The 21057-nt window shown below is 43.9% G+C and overlaps 1 protein-coding gene and 1 long non-coding RNA gene across 6 annotated transcripts in view; one reads left to right on the top strand and one right to left on the bottom strand.

Annotated features, from left to right (window-relative positions):
* SLC44A3 (solute carrier family 44 member 3) overlaps positions 1-21057 on the bottom strand; it is a 97227-nt gene that overhangs the window by 32940 nt on the left and 43230 nt on the right. For 4 of the 5 annotated variants that reach the window (XM_032360597.1, XM_032360594.1, XM_032360595.1 and 1 more), the window contains exons 10-12: positions 16380-16545; positions 6308-6464; positions 3436-3522 (exon numbers count right to left, since the gene is read on the bottom strand). In XM_032360597.1, coding sequence (XP_032216488.1) covers positions 3436-3522; positions 6308-6464; positions 16380-16545 — 410 coding nt within the window. The remainder of the gene's footprint in view (positions 1-3435; positions 3523-6307; positions 6465-16379; positions 16546-21057) is intronic. The other variant, XM_032360593.1, reaches the window with a different exon arrangement.
* On the top strand, positions 7033-10520 carry LOC116600546. The gene is made up of 3 exons (XR_004289704.1): positions 7033-7762; positions 8183-8331; positions 9811-10520. It is a non-coding gene; the product is annotated as an uncharacterized LOC116600546 (long non-coding RNA).

Raw genomic sequence — 21057 nt, forward strand, 5'->3', positions numbered from 1 at the left:
ACTGGTGAAGGGCTTGGGTCCTGGAGGCAAAGCAGATATGGATTTAAACCCTAGTTCTGCTACTGGCTATGTGCCCTCTCAAGCCTTATCTATCAATTGGAGATTCTATCTCAAAGGGTTGTGGGGGAAAACGAAGGACTGGATTGATGTGAAGGCAGGAAAGTGTCAGCGCATGGCTGGGAGCACAGTGAATGCTAGAAAGCCCAGGGCTCCTGCTGCCCTTCTCAGCTGATGACCTCCAGTGGGTGGTCAGGGTTCTTGGACAAATGCTCTGCTCTAGGACAAATGCAAGGTCTTCGAGGAAACCTCTCCTCATTACCAAGATTCCCCTTGCTGAACTTCCACAGTCCCCGTTCCAGCACCAAAAGTGCGCCTCTGCACAGACATAAAGGTCTCACGGGAATGCCTCCCACTGTCGCCCCCTTCCTCAGGCTAGCTCGTCAGCTCGCTGTGTGTTGGCTTTCTGTCACCACAGTCCCCTTCCCTTTCAAGCCTGGATGGTTTGAATACAGCATAAACAAGTACATAGGTGTTGGATAAATGTGGGAGGTGTGCCCACGTCACTTTTTCAGGTATACACATATTTGGTCTTTACGGTGGAGAGACAAGTCATGAGACATGATGACATGTGGGGCTTGGTCTCCCCGTCTGCAAGTGAGTCACTCACTGTGCAGCCTTAGGCCGGAGGTCTGTAAGAATGCAGTGACTGCCACCTGCCTCCCTCCCGGGGCTGGGGAAGATGAATCAGGCTTTTTAAGCAGCAGCGGTGAAACACGACCGGCTTCTAGATGCTAAGTAAAGAAGAGCATCTGGGCTCTGATGGTAACAAATGGGTCTCATTCTCTTTCAGCATCTCCCAGCTCCGACTCCACTAAACAAGGCCAGTAAAATAGGCCGCAGCGTTTTAAAATCAGATTTCCAGAGAAATCTTCCCCCGGGAACTTGCGACGGTGCCAGGAGATTTTTCAAAAGGCTAATCTAAATTCCTTCTCACTTCAGGCTCCCTTTGCCTTCTGCCCAGTGAGATCAACAGCTCTGACCACGATTATACGGTGATTATCTTTATTCTTAAAATCTCTGTTTTTCTCTGTTTTCCAGGAGTGGATTTCGACTAGAAGGGACTGTTTCCTTCCTATCAGTATTCACATCATTTTTCTCTCTTCCTTCTCCACGCTTCCCCTCCTTTCTCCCTCTCAAACCAGCAGGCCTCCCTGCAGGGCCTGTGTTGGCCTAGGCTGCTGGGTCCTGCAGCAGCCACCACAATGAAAGACACTCTGACGGCTGGTTCATGCTGAAGCCTAGTGTACCAGCCCCATGACCAGAATCTGAAGGCCCCAGCCCCATCTGCAACACGGAGGCATCATGGGCGGAATCCAGGCCAGTGGGGTCTTTTTGTGGTTCAGGGACACTCTCACTGAACATCTGGTAAAAGGCCCCTAGTTCTTTATAATGGTAATTAAGGTGTGGCTAGCTTGGAGGCTACTTAGGATCTTTGAAATAGTTTGAACTCCCAAGGGAAAGGGGAGTGGGTTCCTAACAGGTGGTGGAATTTCAGAGCGCAGAATATACAGGATAACAAGGCGGAGGAGAGAAGCACAAGGTGCAGGACAGTGGCTAACAAATATGGTTTAGCAGCACTGCCCTGTCTTCAACTGAAACCTTCCATGGAATCCCACTCCGAGCTCCGATGGGAGCGGCACTGCTCTGCATGGAAGCCAGGGTAAAGTGGTGGAGGTACGGCCCACACTTCTGCCTCCTCACCTTTGCTCTCCTCCCCTGAAGGGGTGGTTCCTGGCACCCACAAGGAGCCCCCAGGCTTCCGTGAGTGAAGGAGCAACAGAGAAAGGAGGTGAACTTACACACACAGTGAGAGGGGATGGCCAATCAACTTTAGGGCCTTATGGGACCCTGTGGCCAACATATTTGGGTATCAGTGGTCCCAATGCTTTCATCTTTCTAGTTTATCATGTTTCTTAGCCTTGATTTTCATGCATCTCAAAATCTTTGCAGACTAAGTTGGTGTCTGGATGTGTGCACATAGTTCTAGTTAGAGAGAAGCTGGCACATCACATCCATGATAAGTAAGACAGTCATAGGGTCTGGTTTCACTTGCTATACAACTCACTATTCTGAAAGGGGCTAATTACTTTTTAATTTTATTTATTTATTTGAGAGAGAGAAAGACTGAGAGAGTACGAGCAGGGGGAGCAGCAGAAGGAAAGGAGAAAGCAGGCTTCCCACTGAGCAAGGAGCCCGACGCAGGGCTGGATCCCAGGACCCCAAGATCATGACCTGAGCAGAAGGCGGACATTTAACCACCTGAGCCCCGCAATGGCCCAGTACTATGATATTTTACTATGCTTTATGCTGGCTTAAAGCAAACTGAATTAAAACAAAATATACTCTAAAATGAACTCGAGATTCTTTAGCGCCTAAAAATAGAGTTTTACACTATTAAGACCACACTTTATCCTGAAAAATGAAAGGTATTCTTAAAACCACTTATAGTAAGATGTTAAAAACAGATGGTCTAATTAGTCCTTTTACTTTGGCTGTATATTTATTAGGAAGAGGGGCAATAATAAGAAATACTTTGCTAAGTGAGATTTCTGTGGACTTTTAAATTATAAAAGCTGACTTAGAAAAATACTGTTTTCTGGAAATTTGGCTGAGGGCTATTAATTTCTGAAATTATCTACAGAAAAGCGTAACATATACTTAAGTGTCCATCAGTTTGAAAGACTCAAGAAAAAAAATGTGAAATCCAAACAACTGCAGTATATAATTTTTTCTGATTTTTAAAGGAATATTTATAGCTTGAAAGAGAAAAGCTGGTGAAATATATAAAAATCAGACAAGCAATTCTTTTCCTATTTCAGGAAAATTACATACAGTTCTTAAAGAAGACATTGACAATTAGCCCTCAGTTGACACATACTCATTATGCTAGAATTTCTAAAAACTCCTCCCCTTTTTATTTCTGAGAAGGGAAACACATTTCCTTCAGAATTGGAAGAATGGCTTTAATGACCTATATAATCTATAGCTCAGGAGCAAGATCCATCAGACAGCCTGTTTTCCTCTGGTCAAAGCTAAGAATAACTTCCACATTTTTAAATGGTTGGGAAAAAAAAAAAAATCAAAAGAAGGACAACATTTCTTGACAGGTCAAAATGACATGAAATTCACATTTCAGTGTCCATAAAGGTTTTTCTGGAATGCAGTCATGCCCATTCATTAGTACTTGGTCTGTGGCTGCCTTCCTACCACCACGGCAGAGTTGAGTAGTTACAACTGAGGCTGAATGGCCCCCATGTCTGAAATATTCCTACAGTCTGGCCTTGCCCAGAAAAATTTGCCGACCCCTGACCTAAGAGATGGAGTCCACTGGAGGGCCCCTCTGTGTGTCCTTGGGGCATGCGGCAGTAGACATACCTGGCTGAACTGACGCAGGCATTTGTCCAGACACCAGGAACAGCAGAAGCAGTGTCTGCACACACATCTGGACCATGGACCACGCTGCTGGAATTGGGATCAGAACCAAACGAACAGAGTCAGAAATACAGAAAGAAAGAAGCAGGCAGTTTCTGCAGACACATAGTCCAAGTTTCTAACTTGGAGATTTATGTACCTGGGGAGGCACTTGGTGTGGGAGATGTCCTTCCATTCTGCACATGTTACTACTACTACTAGTTATTACCATGATTATCGCTGAGGGTGAAGCTTTTCTTCTGTGGGCTTACCTTGTGATGATTGCTGGTGACCTCAGCAAAACCAGAAATGGGTTAGTCCATATTTACTAGCAAAGGTAAACTAGGCATTCTGGTTCTAGTTCAAAAAAACCAAACAAACAACTCTTTCCATCTTCCCCTAAGTGTTGTCAGTGATAAAATCTGCTTTTTCAAACCAGTTTGTGTTCTTGTAAAATCTACTACCTAAAGATCATGAAACAAATAATACATTGTAGATACTAATTATGTGCCCATATAAAAAAAGGAATCAAGTTTGATTTTCTTTAAAAAAAATTTTTTTTTATATTTATTTATTTATTTTTTTAAGATTTTATTTATTTGACAGAGAGAGAGATCACAAGTAGGCAGAGAGGCAGGCAGAGAGAGAGAGAGAAGCAGGCTCCCTGCTGAGCAGAGAGCCTGATGCGGGGCTCGATCCCAGGACACTGAGATCATGACCTGAGCCGAAGGCAGCGGCTTAATCCACTGAGCCACCCAGGCGCCCCCAAGTTTGATTTTCTTTGCAGAAAAAAAAAATCCCATACAGAATTTTTTAGGGCTAAATTTCAAGGGACAAATTAGTCCTTTGACATGTAATTTGGACATAGCATAGCTCAAGAGTGAATAAAACTCTTGGAGGAGGGGTGATTGAATGTGTCCCACTGACTGCCCAGAGTTAAAAAAACAAACAACAAAAAAATCCCTTTAAACAATCCTGAAAATAGTCCTCTCTTGAAGACCCCAGAAGTAACTCAGCCTTATATGGACATTTTCTTGTCCCAGTGTTAATTGGATGAAACTTGATCTGGACACTTTTCAGCCTGGCTGTGGTTGTGAATGAGCCATTTCATGTAGGAAAGATCACACAGCAGTGGTGAGAAGTGTTTAAGTAGTAGACACGGTGTGGGGGAAAACCGTGTCTTTTTAACTGAAGAAAGCAGTGAGATCACGAAAGGGGAGTTTGGCCCCCTGATCCTTCTGGGATCTCAGAAGTGATAAATAACCTTGTGGACCCCTGCCACAGAGACCAGTCACTAACACCTCTTTTAGATTGATGGAAGGCTGCTGGCCCAGAGTTTAAGGAGCCTAGCTCTAAGAAGGATGGCAAGGTTCTCTAGTGCTCATTAATTTGTGATTATCTATTGCCAATGCATACAATGAATATATTTAAAATAGAAATATGTTCTACTCTTCAAAAAAGTACTTCTTGAAGGCGCCTGGTTGGCACAGTGGGTTAATAAGCCTCTGCTTATTAACCTTATTAACGACCTTCAGCTCAGGTCGTGATCCCAGGGTCCTGGGATCGAGCCCCGCATCCGGCTCTCTGCTCAGCGGGGAGCCTGCTTCCCCCCACCCCTTCTGCCTGCTTCTCTATCTACTTGTGATTTCTCTCTCTGTCAAATAAATAGATAAAATCCTTAGAAAGAGAAAATCCTTCTTGAAATTGAAGGATCAAAGTACAAAATGCAGGAGCCAGAGTAGCTAGGTTTGGCTTGGAACTGGAATGCCTCTGCAAGTCACCAAAATGCATACATTTTTCCATCTCTTGAAATGTAGCCCTGAGAATCTCACTATAGGATTTATTTCCAAAAAAAGACAAACTTGATTCTTTTTTAATGTGGGCACGTAATTAGTATTTGCAGGGCAATCTTTCAATAGAAATACAAGAAAATACTCTACAATCAGGGCAAGTCCTTAGCATGTATTTCATGATAAGGAAGCTAGATAGTTTTATGTGAAATTCAACCCACTATTTCTAATTCATGTACCAATCTTAAGCCTTGATTAGACACTTAAAAACATCAAACAATTTAAAAATATAGGAATAAACCCACGTGTAGAATTTCCCCAATTTATGTGTCCTTTAGTAAGGACACAGACCCACGTCCAAAAGGTTGGAACCAGGTAAACTTGTGAAACTCTGATCAAGTCACAAACACTGAGGTGGGGGTGGGTAAGGGATTAACATTGTGTGAGAACAGAAAAGTTGGGAAAAGTCCAGACTTCCCTTGTTTGGCAAGCCAGAAATACCATGAGAACAGCTGTTTTCCTGGTGTTCTGGTTTCCACTGGCATTCATAACCAAATGTGCATGGAAATAAAAACCAGGGAGGAGAAAAACCCCCAGGCACAAAAGCTCTACAGTTTTCTGTCTTTTGAGCTGAGATTTAGGTCAGCTTGTCCACTTCTCACTCTTAAGCACATTTTCTCTCCCTGTCTCTCTCTCACATACACACACGTGTGTGCGCACACACACACACATTCTCTCTCCCACTCACTTATTAAAACTACCTTCCCCACTCCACACCAGTCACTTCCCACAGCACCCTCTAGGAAACAGAAAAGTTAAGGAATATTTTAGCTTTAAAAGAGAAACAAACTAATATTATTCCTATCTCATAGTATATTTTTTTACTTAAAAAACAAACAAACAAACAGGATAAGTGTTCACAGAAACAATGGCCACTGCCGTGGGTCCACAGTCCTGTCCTGGGACCTGCTGCAGCTGCCCAATGATTACCTTTTCTGCCCCCGCCCCCCAACACCTCTGCCCTCTGCACTTAGGGACAGACTTACCTTGCCCTCCAGAGCGCTGGAAATGTACATGAGAATGGTTCTTGGAATCCTTGTCACAGTGATTAAAAATGACCCTTTTATGGCTGTTCCTTGATGGTAGCGGAAAAGAATGGAAAGAGACCAAAGGATTGGGCGATCAGGAGGGTCATTTTTATTTCTGGGAAGAGAGGAAAAAAAGACAGCACTTAAAAAACACCATTTAAAACTTCTCTGGTTCAAATGATCAACAGTGATGATTTATAAATGCAATAAGCAGTAACGCAATAAGCATTTGGCAAAACTTTCATACTCATTGGTAGCGAAGGTTAAATTATTTCTTGGACTGACTTCTTGTCATGCCACTCAATGCTACAAACAAACAAAAAGGAAAATTAAAAAAAAAAAATACTGAGGAATGAAAATAAACAAGCTTCCCTCTTTACCATGCCTCCCCTCCCCCAAATCCTGTAAGTTTTCTCTTAATCTCATTTTCCCTTTCGGAAGTTTAATTATATAATCATTCCCAAGGTCTACATTACATATGTAAAAATTGCCAGCATTGGCTTGGTGATTAAAATCACCACCAAATCATGTGACCAGGAAGGGCAGCCACAGGGACACCAGTGAGCTCCAGCTTGACGTGAAAGGGACAGAAAGTTCCAGCACAGCTCCAGGCTCCTAAAATCCAGCTGATTTCTACTCTGCTCTTAAAAGGTCATTTCAGTGTAAATCATTTGTGGAACGTGTCATGACACAGCAACCAAGAACGCAAAAGCCAGTTTCCCAAGCAGAGGGGAAACAAAAAGTGAAAAAGAACAGAATAGGCATGGCCTTCACCCTACCCCAAACCTGAAAGATAACACAAAGGCGGGAGGGCCGGCGCCACCCCTCCCCTGACCCTCTCAATTCCTGCTGGTGCCAGTTCTAGAAAATGAGGCCCTTTCCGAGAAGCCACCTCTGATTCAAGTGAAGCTTGGTTACTTCATAATGGATTATGCTACAACGCGCTCTGGTTGCTAATAAGTCACTATGAATTAAGGTTCTGACAAGAGCCTAGGTTTTGAGGGAGAAAACGGAACGTGGCCAGAAATGTCTCAAGAGCTGGCAAAAGGGCTGTCTTTTGCTGTTACTGAAATCATCCAGGAAGGAAAGGAGAACCTGAAAGTCCTACTGGGAGGAGAGAACCCGTGATCCAGTCGCCCCACGAAAAGGATGATGTGTGTTTCAACTCAGTATTACTGAAAATAGGAAATACCAGGGAAACTATTGCTGATATGAATTCATGCTGGTCTGATAAACTAGAACAGTGGTATCGGCCAGGAAACTCTGACATGGTTTTTCCCTTTCCTCAGTTTTTTTTTTTTTTTTTTAAAGGAAGAATGTTTGCTTTTCCATTTAGGAGATTTACGTGCCTTACAACTTATTAGAGCATCGAGAGGATACAGGGAAAAGAGGACAGCACCTGCTTTCCATCTGGTAAGGAAACAAGTGATTCACAGGCCACTGTGAGGGGGGCTCTGGGGTCTGGTCTTCCGGGTGTTGAAGTCTCGGCTTCAGCATCCTCGTTCTGAGAACATTTCCCCGGGAGGGGACCAACCATTTCGGGCAGCAGCGTGACTGCCGTAGTCTGTGACACTCTCTGGTTGTCACTCCAGGCTCTCCGGGGCTTGGCTGGAAGAGGATGCCTCAGTTCCAGAAGTTGGGTTATCATGTGGTGAGAGAAACAACTTAAAAAGAAGGCCCTTCCAACTCAGGCTGGCTTGTGGAGACAGGAGTCATTAAATACACCCCCCCACGTGCCCCCAATTAGAAACCATCCTACAGAAAAGGGTTAAACAAGCAGAGTGTCTCTGAGGCCTCCACCTTGTCTTCTTAGACCTTTCTCCATGTTCAAAGGTAACATCGCCCTGCCGTGCCTCCCCGGGTGTGTTTGAGGCCACGACCTTCATCTCTGCCTCCTTCACAAGCAGCAGAACCTGCCCTCAGGAAGAGGACCTGATTATATCCGATGAAGCTTAAAATGATACTCATCTCTGGATTTCACGGTATTCTGAGAACTGGCTTGCGGGAGGGCAATGCAGCGCTGGGCGTGTCAGGCAACCTGGGGCTGAGCTGAGGAAGCCGGGGCTTTCCGGCAGGTCTGCCTGTGTCCCCAGGCCATACTGCGAGTGCAGCACCTTCCACCCCGCTTCTGTGGCAGTGGCATAAGGAAGACCTGGGGGAGTGAGAGAGTAGGTGACTCTACGATGCGTCCCCCGCTTGGCCCTGGGAACCGGTGTCCCCTTCATTTTAAACTTGTGGCTGTCCTGTGGAAGCCGGAGCCCCAGGACACCATAGCAACTCAAGGCGCCAAGCAGAGGCTCTAACCGTCCCCTCCATTGGAGTCCTGTGGCGGCTCTGGGTCACAGCCCACTAGGGTTGTGCGGCAAACACTCGTCCCTCGGACAACACGGCATCAGGCCCAGCAAGCAACTTCAGCGTCCCAGAGGCAAATGTCAGCGGCAGGTGGCTCCCGCCAAGGGCTGAGGACTCAGCAACAGTATGAGGGTGTAACTCTGTGCAGAGGCTCCTGGACAAGGACCAGCCTGAACGGGAGGGACGGCCGCCTGTATAAATCTGGTCCCCAGCAAACGGGTGCTGTGTGGTCCCCGAAGAGACCACCCTCTCCTGATGTTTCTTTCAGCAACATCACCGTACGTTCCATCTTTCCAACCCTCCAGAAAAAGGAGATTGTCTTTATTACGAAGAACAGGATTCTGTAGCCGTCCCCGGTGACGCTGGCTAGGGTTAGGAAACCCATCTGTCTCCCGCCTAAATCCCACAGGCTCGGCTATTCACCCAACCCCTCGCTGCCTGCTCAGCCAGTGGAGAGCAGCTGGAAACCATCTCTGGAATATCTAAAATCGATGATGAAGTCATGCCTCAAGCGTCCCTTCTCGGAGTTGAACGGTTCTAGTTCCTTCCTCTCACCACCCCTAGCCACATCTTTATGGCTCTCTGTGGACCCCTCTTCAAGTGAATGGTTGTAAAAGAGAAATTTTACAGGTCGCTGTATCCTGACGCTTGATGGTCTCTGTGTGACGTCTTCAGCTCTCACGATGCTTACTTACATCCATGACAAAGATGAACCCAGGCAGGCTAACCCCCAGCCCCACCCCCGGAGTGCAGGCCAGAACATGAGATCTTGTCAGCCTTGGGACGAGGAAAAACCTTAAGGTTTCCAAAATTTGGCACCATGTAAAAAAGCAAGCAGAACTCCTTAGTAAAGAAATAGTGCTCTAAGTTAGTCGACATACATTTTGGTTTTATCAAAGTAGTATGTAAAATCTTAAGTCAAATAGCACGAGGCTAATGAGAGAAGACAGGCGTTTGCTTTCCCACTGTTCATTTTCTTTCCCTAGAGGTCATACGTTAGCTATTTCTTCTGTAACTTCCCCCACACTTCCAAATTACGTGTTCTTTCTGCCATGGGTTTTTTTCTGCTTCTGATATTGTCTACTGAATTCTCACCCTTTTTTTTTTAGAGGTGGCGGGGAGGGGCAGAAGAAAAGGGAGAGAGAGAATCCCAAGCAGGTTCCACAAGCAGCCGGAGGCCAGTGTGGGTGGGGCTTCATCTCTCAGCCCTGAGATCATGACTGAGCCAAAACCGAGAGTCAGACACTCAACTGGCTGAGCCACCCAGGCGCCCGACTTCTCACTTTGAAACATGTCTGTCAATTGTTTATCTTATACAACCTAAACATTTTCCCATTCTCTCCTTCTTCTCAACAGATTTATACTGAAGTTTTTAGAGTTTTTCCTCTGCTTTATTGAGATATAATTGACATAAGACATTCTGTAAGTTTAAGGTGTACGATGTGTTGATCTGATATATTGCAAAATGGTTACCACCACAGCACTAGCTAACACCTCCCTTACGTCACAGAATTACATTTCTTTATTGTGGTAAGAGCATTTATGTTCTACTCTCTCAGCAACTGTCAAGTATATGATACAGTCTTATTAACCACCATCACCATGCGGGACATTAGATCCCTAGAATTTATTCATGCTAACTTGAAGTCTGTACCCTCTAACCAGCATCAGGCCATTTCCCGCAGCTGCAACCCCAAGCCCTATTAGTTACCACTCTACTGTTGCTAAGTTTCTACCATTTTTGCTTTCTTACATTCTGTATACTACAGTATTTATCTTTCTCTGACTTATTTCGCTTAGCACAATGCTCTCAAGGTCCATCCACATTTTCACAAATGTCAAGATTTTCTTCTTTCGGGCTCCTGGGTGGCTCAGTGGGTTAAGCCGCTGCCTTCGGCTCAGGTCATGATCTCGGGGTCCTGGGATCGAGTCCCACATCGGGCTCTCTGCTCAGCAGGGAGCCTGCTTCCCTCTCTCTCTCTCTCTGCCTGCCTCTCCATCTACTTGTGATTTCTCTCTGTCAAATAAATAAATAAAATCTTAAAAAAAAAAAAAAGATTTTCTTCTTTCTCATGGATGATTAAAATGCCATTGTGTGTGTGTTTGTGTGTGTGTGTGTGTGTGTACCACATCTTCTTTATTTAGTCATCTGTTGATACTTGATCAACATGTGGGTTGTTTCCATAACTTGGCATTGTGAATAATGTTACAATAAACATGGGAGTGCAAATAGCTCTTTGAGATCCTATTTTCATTTCCATTGGATATATACCTAGAAGTGGGGTAGTTCTATTTTTAACTTTTTGAGGAAGCTCCATACTGTTTTCCATAGTGACTGCACCAGTTTGCATTCCCACCTACAGTGCACATGGGTTCTCTCTTCTCCATACCCCTGCCAACACTTGTTATCTCTTGTCTTTTGATGACATCCATTCTAACAGGTGTGAGATGATATCTCCTTATGGTTTTGATTTGCATTTCCCTGATGATGAGTGATGCTGAACACCTTTTCATGTACCTCTTGGTTATTTGTATGTCTTCTTTGGAAAGATAATGTATGTTGTTCCTCTGCCCATTTTTTAACTGGATTTTTTTTTAAGAGGTGAACTTTATTTATTTATGTGTTAAATCTGTACATTTCTTGTTTCCTTTTTTGGAAAGATTTTATTTTAGAAAGAGAAGAAGAGCATGCTCATGTAAGTGGGTGGGAAGTGCAGAGGGAAAGAAGGAGAGGCAGAAAATCTCAAGCAGACTCCGTGCTGAGTGAGGAGCCCGACGCTGGGCTCTATACGAGCCTGAGATTGAGACCTGAGATGAGACCAACTGCCCAAGCCACTCGGGCACCCCTTTGCTTATCTTCTTTTTTAAAGATGTTATTTATTTGAGAGAGACAGAGGGAGAGAGCATGCGTGGGCTAGGGTCAGAGGGATAGGCAAACCCCCCACTGACTGGGAGCCTGACTCAGGGCTCGATCCCAGGACCTTCAGATCATGACCTGAGCTGAAGTCAGATGCTTACCTAAGCCACCTAGGTGCCCCTATTTATTTTTTTAGAAAGAGAGAAAAACAGAGCATGCATGAGCGGGATATGGAGTAGAGAGACAGTAGGAGAGGGAGAAGGGAATCTTAAGCAGGCTCCACAAGTGTGGAGTTCAGTCTGGAGCTTCATCTCATGACTCTGGGATCATGACATAGGCCAAAATTTAGAGCCAGACACTGCATCAGTGAGCCACCCAAGCACCCCTTTAGTGCAGTTTTTGTCGTTATCGGATTATATGAGTTCTTTATATATAAATATAAAAAATATTAACTTCTTATGAGATATATGATGTGCAATATTTTTTTCCATTTTATAGGTTGCTTCTCATTTTGTTTTGTTTTGTTTTTTACTGTGCAGAGGAGCTGAACAATCTATACCCTGGAAACTACAAGACTTTGATGAAAGAAACTGAAGAAGACACAAATAGATATTTTGTGAATCAATAGAATTCATATTATTAAAATCAAAAGAATTCATATTATTAAAATAGCCATACTATCAACACCATATATAGATTCAATGCACTGCCCATCAAAATTCCAATGACATTTTTCACAGAAAAAGAAAAGGCAGTTTTAAAAATTTGTGCGGTATTAGAAAAGATCCTAAATAGCCAAATCAGTCATGAGAAAGAAGAACCAGCTGGAGGCATCACACTGAATTACGCTGCAAAGGGGCAGTAATCAAAACAGTGTGGCACTGGCATAAAAATGACATATAGATTGGTGGAACAGAATCAAGAGCCCAGAAAGGGAAAAGAATAGTCCTTTAATAAATGGTGTTGGGAAAACTGGATAGCTACATACAGAAGAATGAAATTACACCCGTATCTTACATTTCTCACAAAAATTAATTTGGAGTGATTTAAAGACTGAACTATAGAAACTGAAACCATTTAACTAAAGATAACATAGGGAAAAAGCTCCTTGACACTGGCCTTGGCAATAATTTTTTGGATATGAGATAAAAGCACAGCCACAAACGCAAAAATTAATAAGTGATAATAAAAAGCTCTGCACAGTAAAAACAAACCAAAAACCAAAAAAAAAAAAAAACAAAACCAAACCCAATTTTAGTATATGTGCTGCCGAAGCGAGCACAAAAAAAACCAAACCCAAACCAAAAACCAAAAAAATCAACCCACAAAATGAAAGTCAACCTGTGAAATGGGAAAATTTATTCCTAAGTATTTTATTGTTCTTGATGCTATTGTGAATGGGATTGTTTTATTTTTCAGATATTTTGTTGTTCTAGAAATGCAACTGTTTTTGGTACGTTGATTTTGTATCCTGCCACTTTACTGAATCCACTGATTAGTTTTAATAGTTTTTAGCGGAGGTTTTAGGCTTTTTCTATTTATAAGATCGTATCATCTGCAAACAAGGACATTTTACTTCTTCCTCTCTGATTTGGATACCTTTTATTTCTTCATCTTGCTCTGGCCTGGACTCCTAGCACTATACTGAACAGGAGTGGTGAGAGCAGGCACTCTTGTCTTGCTCCTGATCTTAGAGGAAAAACTTTCAATCTTTTACCACTGAGTATGTTTTGGTCAATGTTTAGTGTTTACAATATCAGTACATTAGTAACATTTGCAATGATCCAAGTAGTATTTTCTTTTAAAAAAATTATGTACTTATTTATTTTTGTTGGAGTATAAACCAAGTAGTGTGTTCTGATTACAGTTCCTTTCCTATACAACTTTTGGGTTTTCCTGAAGTTAGTAACTGTTTCACATTTTTTATTTGCTTGGTTTCTCTAGGGCTTTATCAAATACTTCACCAAAGTGTAAATATTTTCTCTACTTGCTCAAACATATCTGGCATTCTCTTAGTTTCCTTTTTCTTTTTTTCCCTTGGAGACATGCCTCTGGGAGCCCACTGCTCTTCTGCTCCTCCTTGGACTGGGTGTTTTTTATACCTGCTTCACAGCTACCCTTCTGGGAACTCCCTGTTCTTCTTTACTCTGTTGGATCGCATTTCCTGAAACTCCTAGTTTCCTACGTGGCTTACTCATTCATTTCCGAGACCACCCTTCCTAAGAAAGGAGATGGGGAGCAAAATATTTTGGGATGTTGCGATCTTGAACATGACTTTATTCTCTTTTACCCTTGACTGAGAGCAGGAACAGGTATAGAGTTCTAGTTCTGAAAATAATCTCTCTTTAGAACTTTGAAAAGTTTGCTCCATTGTCTTCCTTTTTAAGAGCTGCTGTGGGACATCAGACCCCATTCTAGTTTTAGATCCTTTGCCTGTGATCTAATTTTCCCTTAGAAGCTTCTGGGATCTTCCCTTTACTCATGTCCTCTCGCTCTGGGAAATTTTCTTTGATAACTTCCTCCTTTCTCTTTCCTTTGTTCTCTATTTCTGGAACTCATATTAGTCAAAATGCAGAGGCTCCAAAATGCAGCCTCTAACTTTTTATCCTTCCTTTATTTTCTATCTTTTTGTCTTTCTGTTCTACCTTCTGGAAAAATTCTTCAATTTTATATTTTAATCCTTCAGAAGAAAAATTCCACTTTTGCAATCACATTTTTAATGACTAAGAGATCTTTTTTCTTTTTTGTACTTATTTTATGGATGCAGTATTTCTTTGTTCTGAGGATATTACAGGTTTTTCTTTTCTTTTTTTTTTTTTGTAGGTTTCTTCTGTTGTCTGAATTGTCTTTATTTTCCCTAAATTCCCTTTGCTTGTTTTGTTCATTTCGGTCTTTTGCTTTACTAGAGGTTATCTGTGAATGTTGAATCATCATGGCTATCAATTCTTATTTAAGACTGAGGAGCTATAGCGTGAATTAAGTATAGCGTGAACTGGCGGCTCTGTATGAGGGGTGACATTTGCCTGGTGAGTTTCACTGTCTGTTCAGTCAGGGAATCTTTTCATTCGGGGACCCCTCCCCCACCATATGGCATTATCTATGGGTCTTTACTTTGGGTTGGTAATTTCTCCAAAGAATCACCTAATCTCTTGCCAGGGGATATCAACCTGGCTGTCAACATCCTAGGAACTGAAACACAGAATACCCTTTAATGGTGGCCGTGGGGGTCCTCACTATTCAGTCTTTAGACTTTTACTTATGTCCTCCTCTTTCAGTACAGAGCCTTACCCCCAGCCTCAGCTGTGCCAGATACCCAAGTCTGGACCCTTTCTGGTTTACCCCTCCAGAAAGCAAAGATCCTATCTCCTGCTGTTTGGAGAAGGGGCTTAACTGTTCCTTAGGAAGACCTATAACTAACCTTCAAAAGTACATTTTACACTTGAATTCCTGCCCATCTAGGGTTGTTTTTTTTCTTCACTCAGATCAGCCTGTCTTCCTTTCACCTCTTCTCCCAGCCAACACACACAGACGAGCCTGATCAGGTTTGTCTAGTCGGCTCAGTTGCTCCTCATCCATCCTCTCTTCAGCTTCCAGCATTTGGTTGATATTTCTTTTCTCTGTCGTTTCCTACTGTCCCTGTACGTTTATGCCTCCTTCATTCTTTCATGGTTTGCGGGGAGGGGAGCTGGAGTAGGAAGGGGGATTAGAGGTCCAGGTAGACACTCACTACAAGTCCAAACCAAAAGCCCCCACTGAAAATGCTTCGGTTTTGTGATTCTGAGGTAACATAAAAATCACTACTGTCAGACAGGTGTCACCTGCTGGCCAACACGGTTAGAATAATCTTTGTTCCCGTACTCAGGAGCAAGCAGCACACGCCACCCACCTCTAGCGGCTCAGAGGTTCTCAAAGCCAAGGCCTACAGGCCTGCTGTGCATCCCACGGTCTCTAATGATGAGGGCTCCCGAACAGCACCCCTGTATTAAAACCCACAGCGCTCCTTATTGTCGGGAGGTAATTGCTCCTTGGGATGAATCATCCCTGCTTGACTTTCTTACCCCAACGAATATTCATGCTTATCTGCTCATTTGGTCTGAGATCAGAGGAGGATCAGCCCTATTGGGAATAAACTTCCTGTCCTCAGTCCAACCCTGTCATTGTCCTGGCCTGTTCAGTTTGCCTGTGGTTTTATCTTTGCCCTGTGGAGAGTCACACACACACACACACAACACACAAACGAGGTAAAAAGTTCGGGGGTGTGTGTGTCCTCAATTATTTTGATGAGGTAATGGGATAAAAACACTTAAATAAGTATCACGCTGAACAAAGAAGCAAGTAATTAATTCCCTAGTACTTAACAAGATGAACACGAATTGTATTTATGGTTGCCTACAATTTCCTTAGGCTTTAAAATTATTTTCTAAGAAAACATTTTCCCCATTTTACATAGGATAAAAGAATGCTCACAGAACTTACTGCAGCGTGTTCCAAACAGTTCAGTAATTTTCTTAGGTTTGAAGTCAATAAGAACGGATATTTACGTAAGTCACACTTTCCTTCCAGATGTCTTTCAATTCTAAGCAGTAGAATTACAACTCTGTTTTGCTTCCCTCTGAATTCTCTAGCTTAAGGCGAAAGAGCTTGGAAATGCGACAGATTTGAAGTATAATATTTCTTTTCACTACCAAACAAGCATCCTGGTCCAAATTTGACCTGCGTCTTTGATGCCTGCCAATCCCTTTTTAAAACTCTAAAGTACTTTTCGTGATATCTGACATGAAGCACGTAGACAAGTCAAGGGCAGTCACCCATTAGACCTACCTGTTGAAATAGCAAGTGACCAGCGCCCCGGCTACCATCATGTGCTGGCACGCGAGGATGAATTCGCTGGTCCAGATGAGGCCAATTAAATGGTACCACCACATGTACCGAATGCCTACGAGAGGCTGATATTCCACTTGGCCACCTTCAATAACCCGTGCAGCTCCTAAAGTTTAAAACACAAATATGCTTTATACCAGTATTTGCCAAAGCACGTAAGATGGTTCACTAGGCCACTCTTCTCAGTGGCTGGCTGTTAGCATCCCCTAGACAAAAAGATACCAGAGTAAAGTTGGAAGTATCCAACCTCATTTGAGCTCTTCATGGCACACACAGAAAAATGGGACACAGGTTTAACTTCTGAGTACTAGCAATAACCATATGCATAATGACTAATGGGTAGGCAATTTGCCAGACACTTGACCTATACTCTAACACTCATCCCACTCTGCAGTTATGAACACTGAGGTTTGGAAGAGGCAAGGAACTTTCATAAAGTCTCACCTGTTCATGATTAGTGGAAGAAGGAGATAAACTCTGACACACTAGATCCTAACATCTATGGTTTTTCTACCACACCACTTTGTGATTAAAAAAAAACTTGTTATTAGGACCATAGCTGCTAGGATTATATTCTAAAACTCTACTACCCCCCAAATTTAGAGTTTATAAATGAGACAAGACTCTCCATTTATTTCTAAGGGATTCATTTCAGAGTTCATTTCAAGGGCAAACTCTTCTAGCACATTTAAAATACCTACTGGGTCTCAGTGTTAACGTAGGTTTATATCTCAGCCTGAGCTGGGTAAGCTAGTCAGTCTCCGTAGGTATAATACCCATTTCCTGCTGGTGGGTTTGAATGAGATTACATGGTAAATGCTTAATATAGGGCCTGGTCTATAGAAAGTTCACTCTGTATGTGATAATGATTTTATTAAATTTCAGGAGCTCAATACTGGAGTAAACCAGGCCAGGAGGGTCACCCCAACAGGGCCCTGCCATTTACATGGCCAGTCCGTTTGATTTGCCCTCATCTGAGGAAGGCCCCAAATAAGCTCTGCAATTCAATTCCATTCAGGTTGGATTTAGTAAATCCAAATCCCAGCTCCATGGCTCGGCGTGATTTCCAGATGTTTCTCCTACTATGTATTTAAAATTATTGTAACTATACTAACTACAATCCTAAAACTATCACAAGTCAGAAGATGGGCACTTCCGTCTTTAGCAACCTGAATGACATTTAAGGACTGTTTCATATTTTCTTTCTTAGCTATAAACTGGTTTTAGGTTCATAATTCCTGTGTCTAGAGACATTCACAAGAGGGTCTCTGTGGAGGAAGTGGGAGAAGGTAATAGTGATGTGAGGCAACCGGATTCCATGGACGGAGGCCGGCCTTCGGGCCTTAGGCCCTGCGTTCTGCTGAACAAGAGTCACATTGTGAGAAACAGTGGAGCGGCCTGATTTACAGAGAAGTTAATATTTTATTGAGCACTGGGCTCTTCCTGCCTGGGAGGCAATCTCTGTTTCAGGTATGGCACTGAGAAATGTTTATGCTTTTCCAAAATGGGTGTGTTTTAGAAAAGCATTCCCCGCGCTAAAGGAGGTGAGCCCCTCACCACTAATGCACGCACTGAGGTAGATCAGGTCGGGGGAGACTTGGAGAATCACTTTATGGAAGGTCAGAAGTGATCAGGGCCAGCCCACAAGCACATTCTACTTCCCGCAAGGTCAGGTCCTGGGGAGAGACGCATGGCAGTTTCGCAAGCACAGGCCTAAAACGTCACACATGGTTCGAGGGTGGAGAATGTTGCCACAGAACAGGAGGCATGCTTGCTTTGACAGATGAAAGGTAAATACGGAGCCCTGGCTGCTAAGGGTGGGGGGTGGTCTCTCTTCGTGGCTGCCCTGCACTGTCAGGAGCACGCTCACACATTCCGGCTCGGCACACTGATGGCTATAGCGACTGGAGAGTGGCCAAAGGGGTAAGCCCAGACTGATACAAGCTGTCCACCCCTCAGCATTTTCCAGAGAAGCAGAACCCCTATATTATTCTGGTCACTGCTGTTTTAGAGTATCTTTGTCTCCGCCACCTTCTTTGTTCCTCTGGTTCAGCTGTATCAGGCTGTTTTGAGTCTTTCCTTTAGGGCAGGGTTTCTCAACAAACCAATTCACATTTTGGTGCAGATAATTCCTCGTTGGGGCTGGGGGCGCTGCCCTGTGCCTTGTGGGATGTTTAGCATTCATCCTGACCTCTGCCCACAAATGCCAGGAGCAACCTCCCTCACCCCCTCCACTTAGGACAGCCCAAAATGCCACTTGGCGGGGACAGACCTGCTTTACAGCAAACAATCTCTGAAAAATCAGGCGGCTCAGGCTTCGGGCTGAAAGCCTAGGAAACCGTGGTTACTGCCTGTGGGTGGGGCAGGCGCGTAAATGCTCGCAAGACTGCCCTCTCCTGGATGGCAGTGTCAGTGCAGGCAAGAGCCCTCCATCAGGACCGGCAGCTTTGTGGACGACTGTGACACTAGAGAGATCGCTCTTGTGTTAAGGGGAACTGGACTTCAGATAGATCCCAAACTATGAGGGTCACAGGGATGATGGTGCAAAGGGCACTGAACTCGGAGAGGACTTGGTCCCAGTCTCAGCTTTTGACACATGTGATAAGCAACCTGGGCCTCTGCTCTCTCCTTGTCCAGATGAAGAGGGTGGACAAGACAAACCCTGAGGCAGTAGTTACAGCCTTGGGCTTGAGTCCCACAGGGTGAGATTCTTATCTCAGCACTGACCCCTAATGGCTGACCAGCCTCGGGCAGGTTATGGGACTTCATAACATCTCTGTTCCATCTCTTGCAATCTGAAGACCCTAACACCAACTCCTTGCGTCCTTGGGGACCCTGACTGCCACACATGCAGCTGTTATGAGGATTAAGTGGCTAAGACCCTGGGAAAAGCGAGTACGATACAGGGTTAGCTACAACCGAAGGATAGGTAGAGAGAATTCCAGCTGTGGAGTTAACAATATTTATTAAGCATCTACTCCATGTTGGAATGATGCTGGACATTAGCCATTAATGGAGGGAATATGAAAGACGCAAACAAATAATCAGAAAGAAGATACCATCTGAGTGACTATCAGGAACTCACATGTTGCTTTATTTGTCTACTCATCTCCCCTTCTTCTGGACTGTTTGTAAGTCCTCCTTGAACTCTAAGGGTTCCACCCCCACCCCCACCATTGTCACTCTCTGTCAATGATCTCACTTCTGGTTTCTCTGAGGAAAGAGGAGCAATCAGAAAACTTCTGCCAGGGCCTACCTCCAACATTTCCTTGCTGTCAGCAAGAGCCCATAGCCTGGCCCCCACTTAATGGGATACACTGTCTGTGATCCCAAGGCGAACCCTTCCTCTGGATCTCCTCCTCGTCTACTGATGACAGCTCTTCAGCCATTCCCCTCCCTGCTTCCTTTATTCAAATGTACCTCTTAAGGAAATCATTAACCATCTCTCATCTTTAAAAAACAAAACAAAAACCAAACCTTCTCCTGGCTCTACTTCTCCAGCTTCCTTGCCATTTCTCTGTTCCTCTTTAAGGTTTTTTTAAGCTTATTTATTTATTTTAAAATAATCTCTGTACCCAAGGTGGGGCTCGAACTCATGACTCCAAGATCAAGCATTGCTCACTCTTCTCAGCCAGCCAGGTGCCCCTCTGTTCCTCTTCATGGCCGAATTCCTCAAGATGGTGCCTACTTACTCATTTCTATTCTTTTCTCCCTCTTTCCCTTAAACCCACTCCCATCACGATCCGCCCCTGACCTCCCCTGACCTCCGAACTTCCCTGAAGCAGTTTTGTTATGAAATTCAGTGATCCATCCTCAATCCCTTGGGTCTTATCTCGCTTAGCATTAGCTTGACACACTGGAGGCCACTCCCAAATTCCTGAAGCCCTTCCCCCACACTCCAACACTGCATACTTTCTATCCTCCGGCCCACGGGCTGCTCCTGGTTAGCCTCATTTCTGTTTTCCTCCTCAGCTCCAAGATCTTTCACCGCTGAAGGTCCCTAAAGAACAGCCCTTGGATTTCCACTCTTCTCCCTGCACTCATTCTACGCTCATGGTTTTAAAGACCATTTCTAAAATGCTCCCAAATTCCCAAATGTGGCTTTCTAGCTGGGACCTCTCCAGAAACTTCAGACTCAAACAGCTAACCGCCCACTTGACATCTCCAGCTGGCTGCCAGAAAGCTGTCTCAGTTAACACAATCAAGGCTGATATGATGTCTCCTAACATGCTCCTCTCAGAGTCTTGCCCGTCTTGCGGACGGCAGCCTCATTCTCCCATTCCTCAGCGTCATTTCTAAATCTCCTCCCTTCACACCCTCCGCTAATGTATCAGGAAATCCTTCAGAACAGCCAGGGAATCTGGTCTGTCCCACCTCGCCCATTATTATGCCAGCACCATCTCTTCCCTGGATGACTGCTGTTACAATATAAGTCAGGTCATGGTACTATTCTGCTTAAAACTGGAATGACTTCCCACCTCAGATTGTTCCATAATGTTCCATAAATATTTACTGAATGAACAAATGAGTGAATGAATCAACCTTCCTTAATAAATCTAATAAAAATATATCTCCGATATATTCTATATCCCTAATATATCTTACTATAGAGACCGGA

Source organism: Mustela erminea, chromosome 10, assembly GCF_009829155.1.
Source record: "Mustela erminea isolate mMusErm1 chromosome 10, mMusErm1.Pri, whole genome shotgun sequence".
Taxonomy (NCBI): Eukaryota; Metazoa; Chordata; class Mammalia; order Carnivora; family Mustelidae; genus Mustela; species Mustela erminea.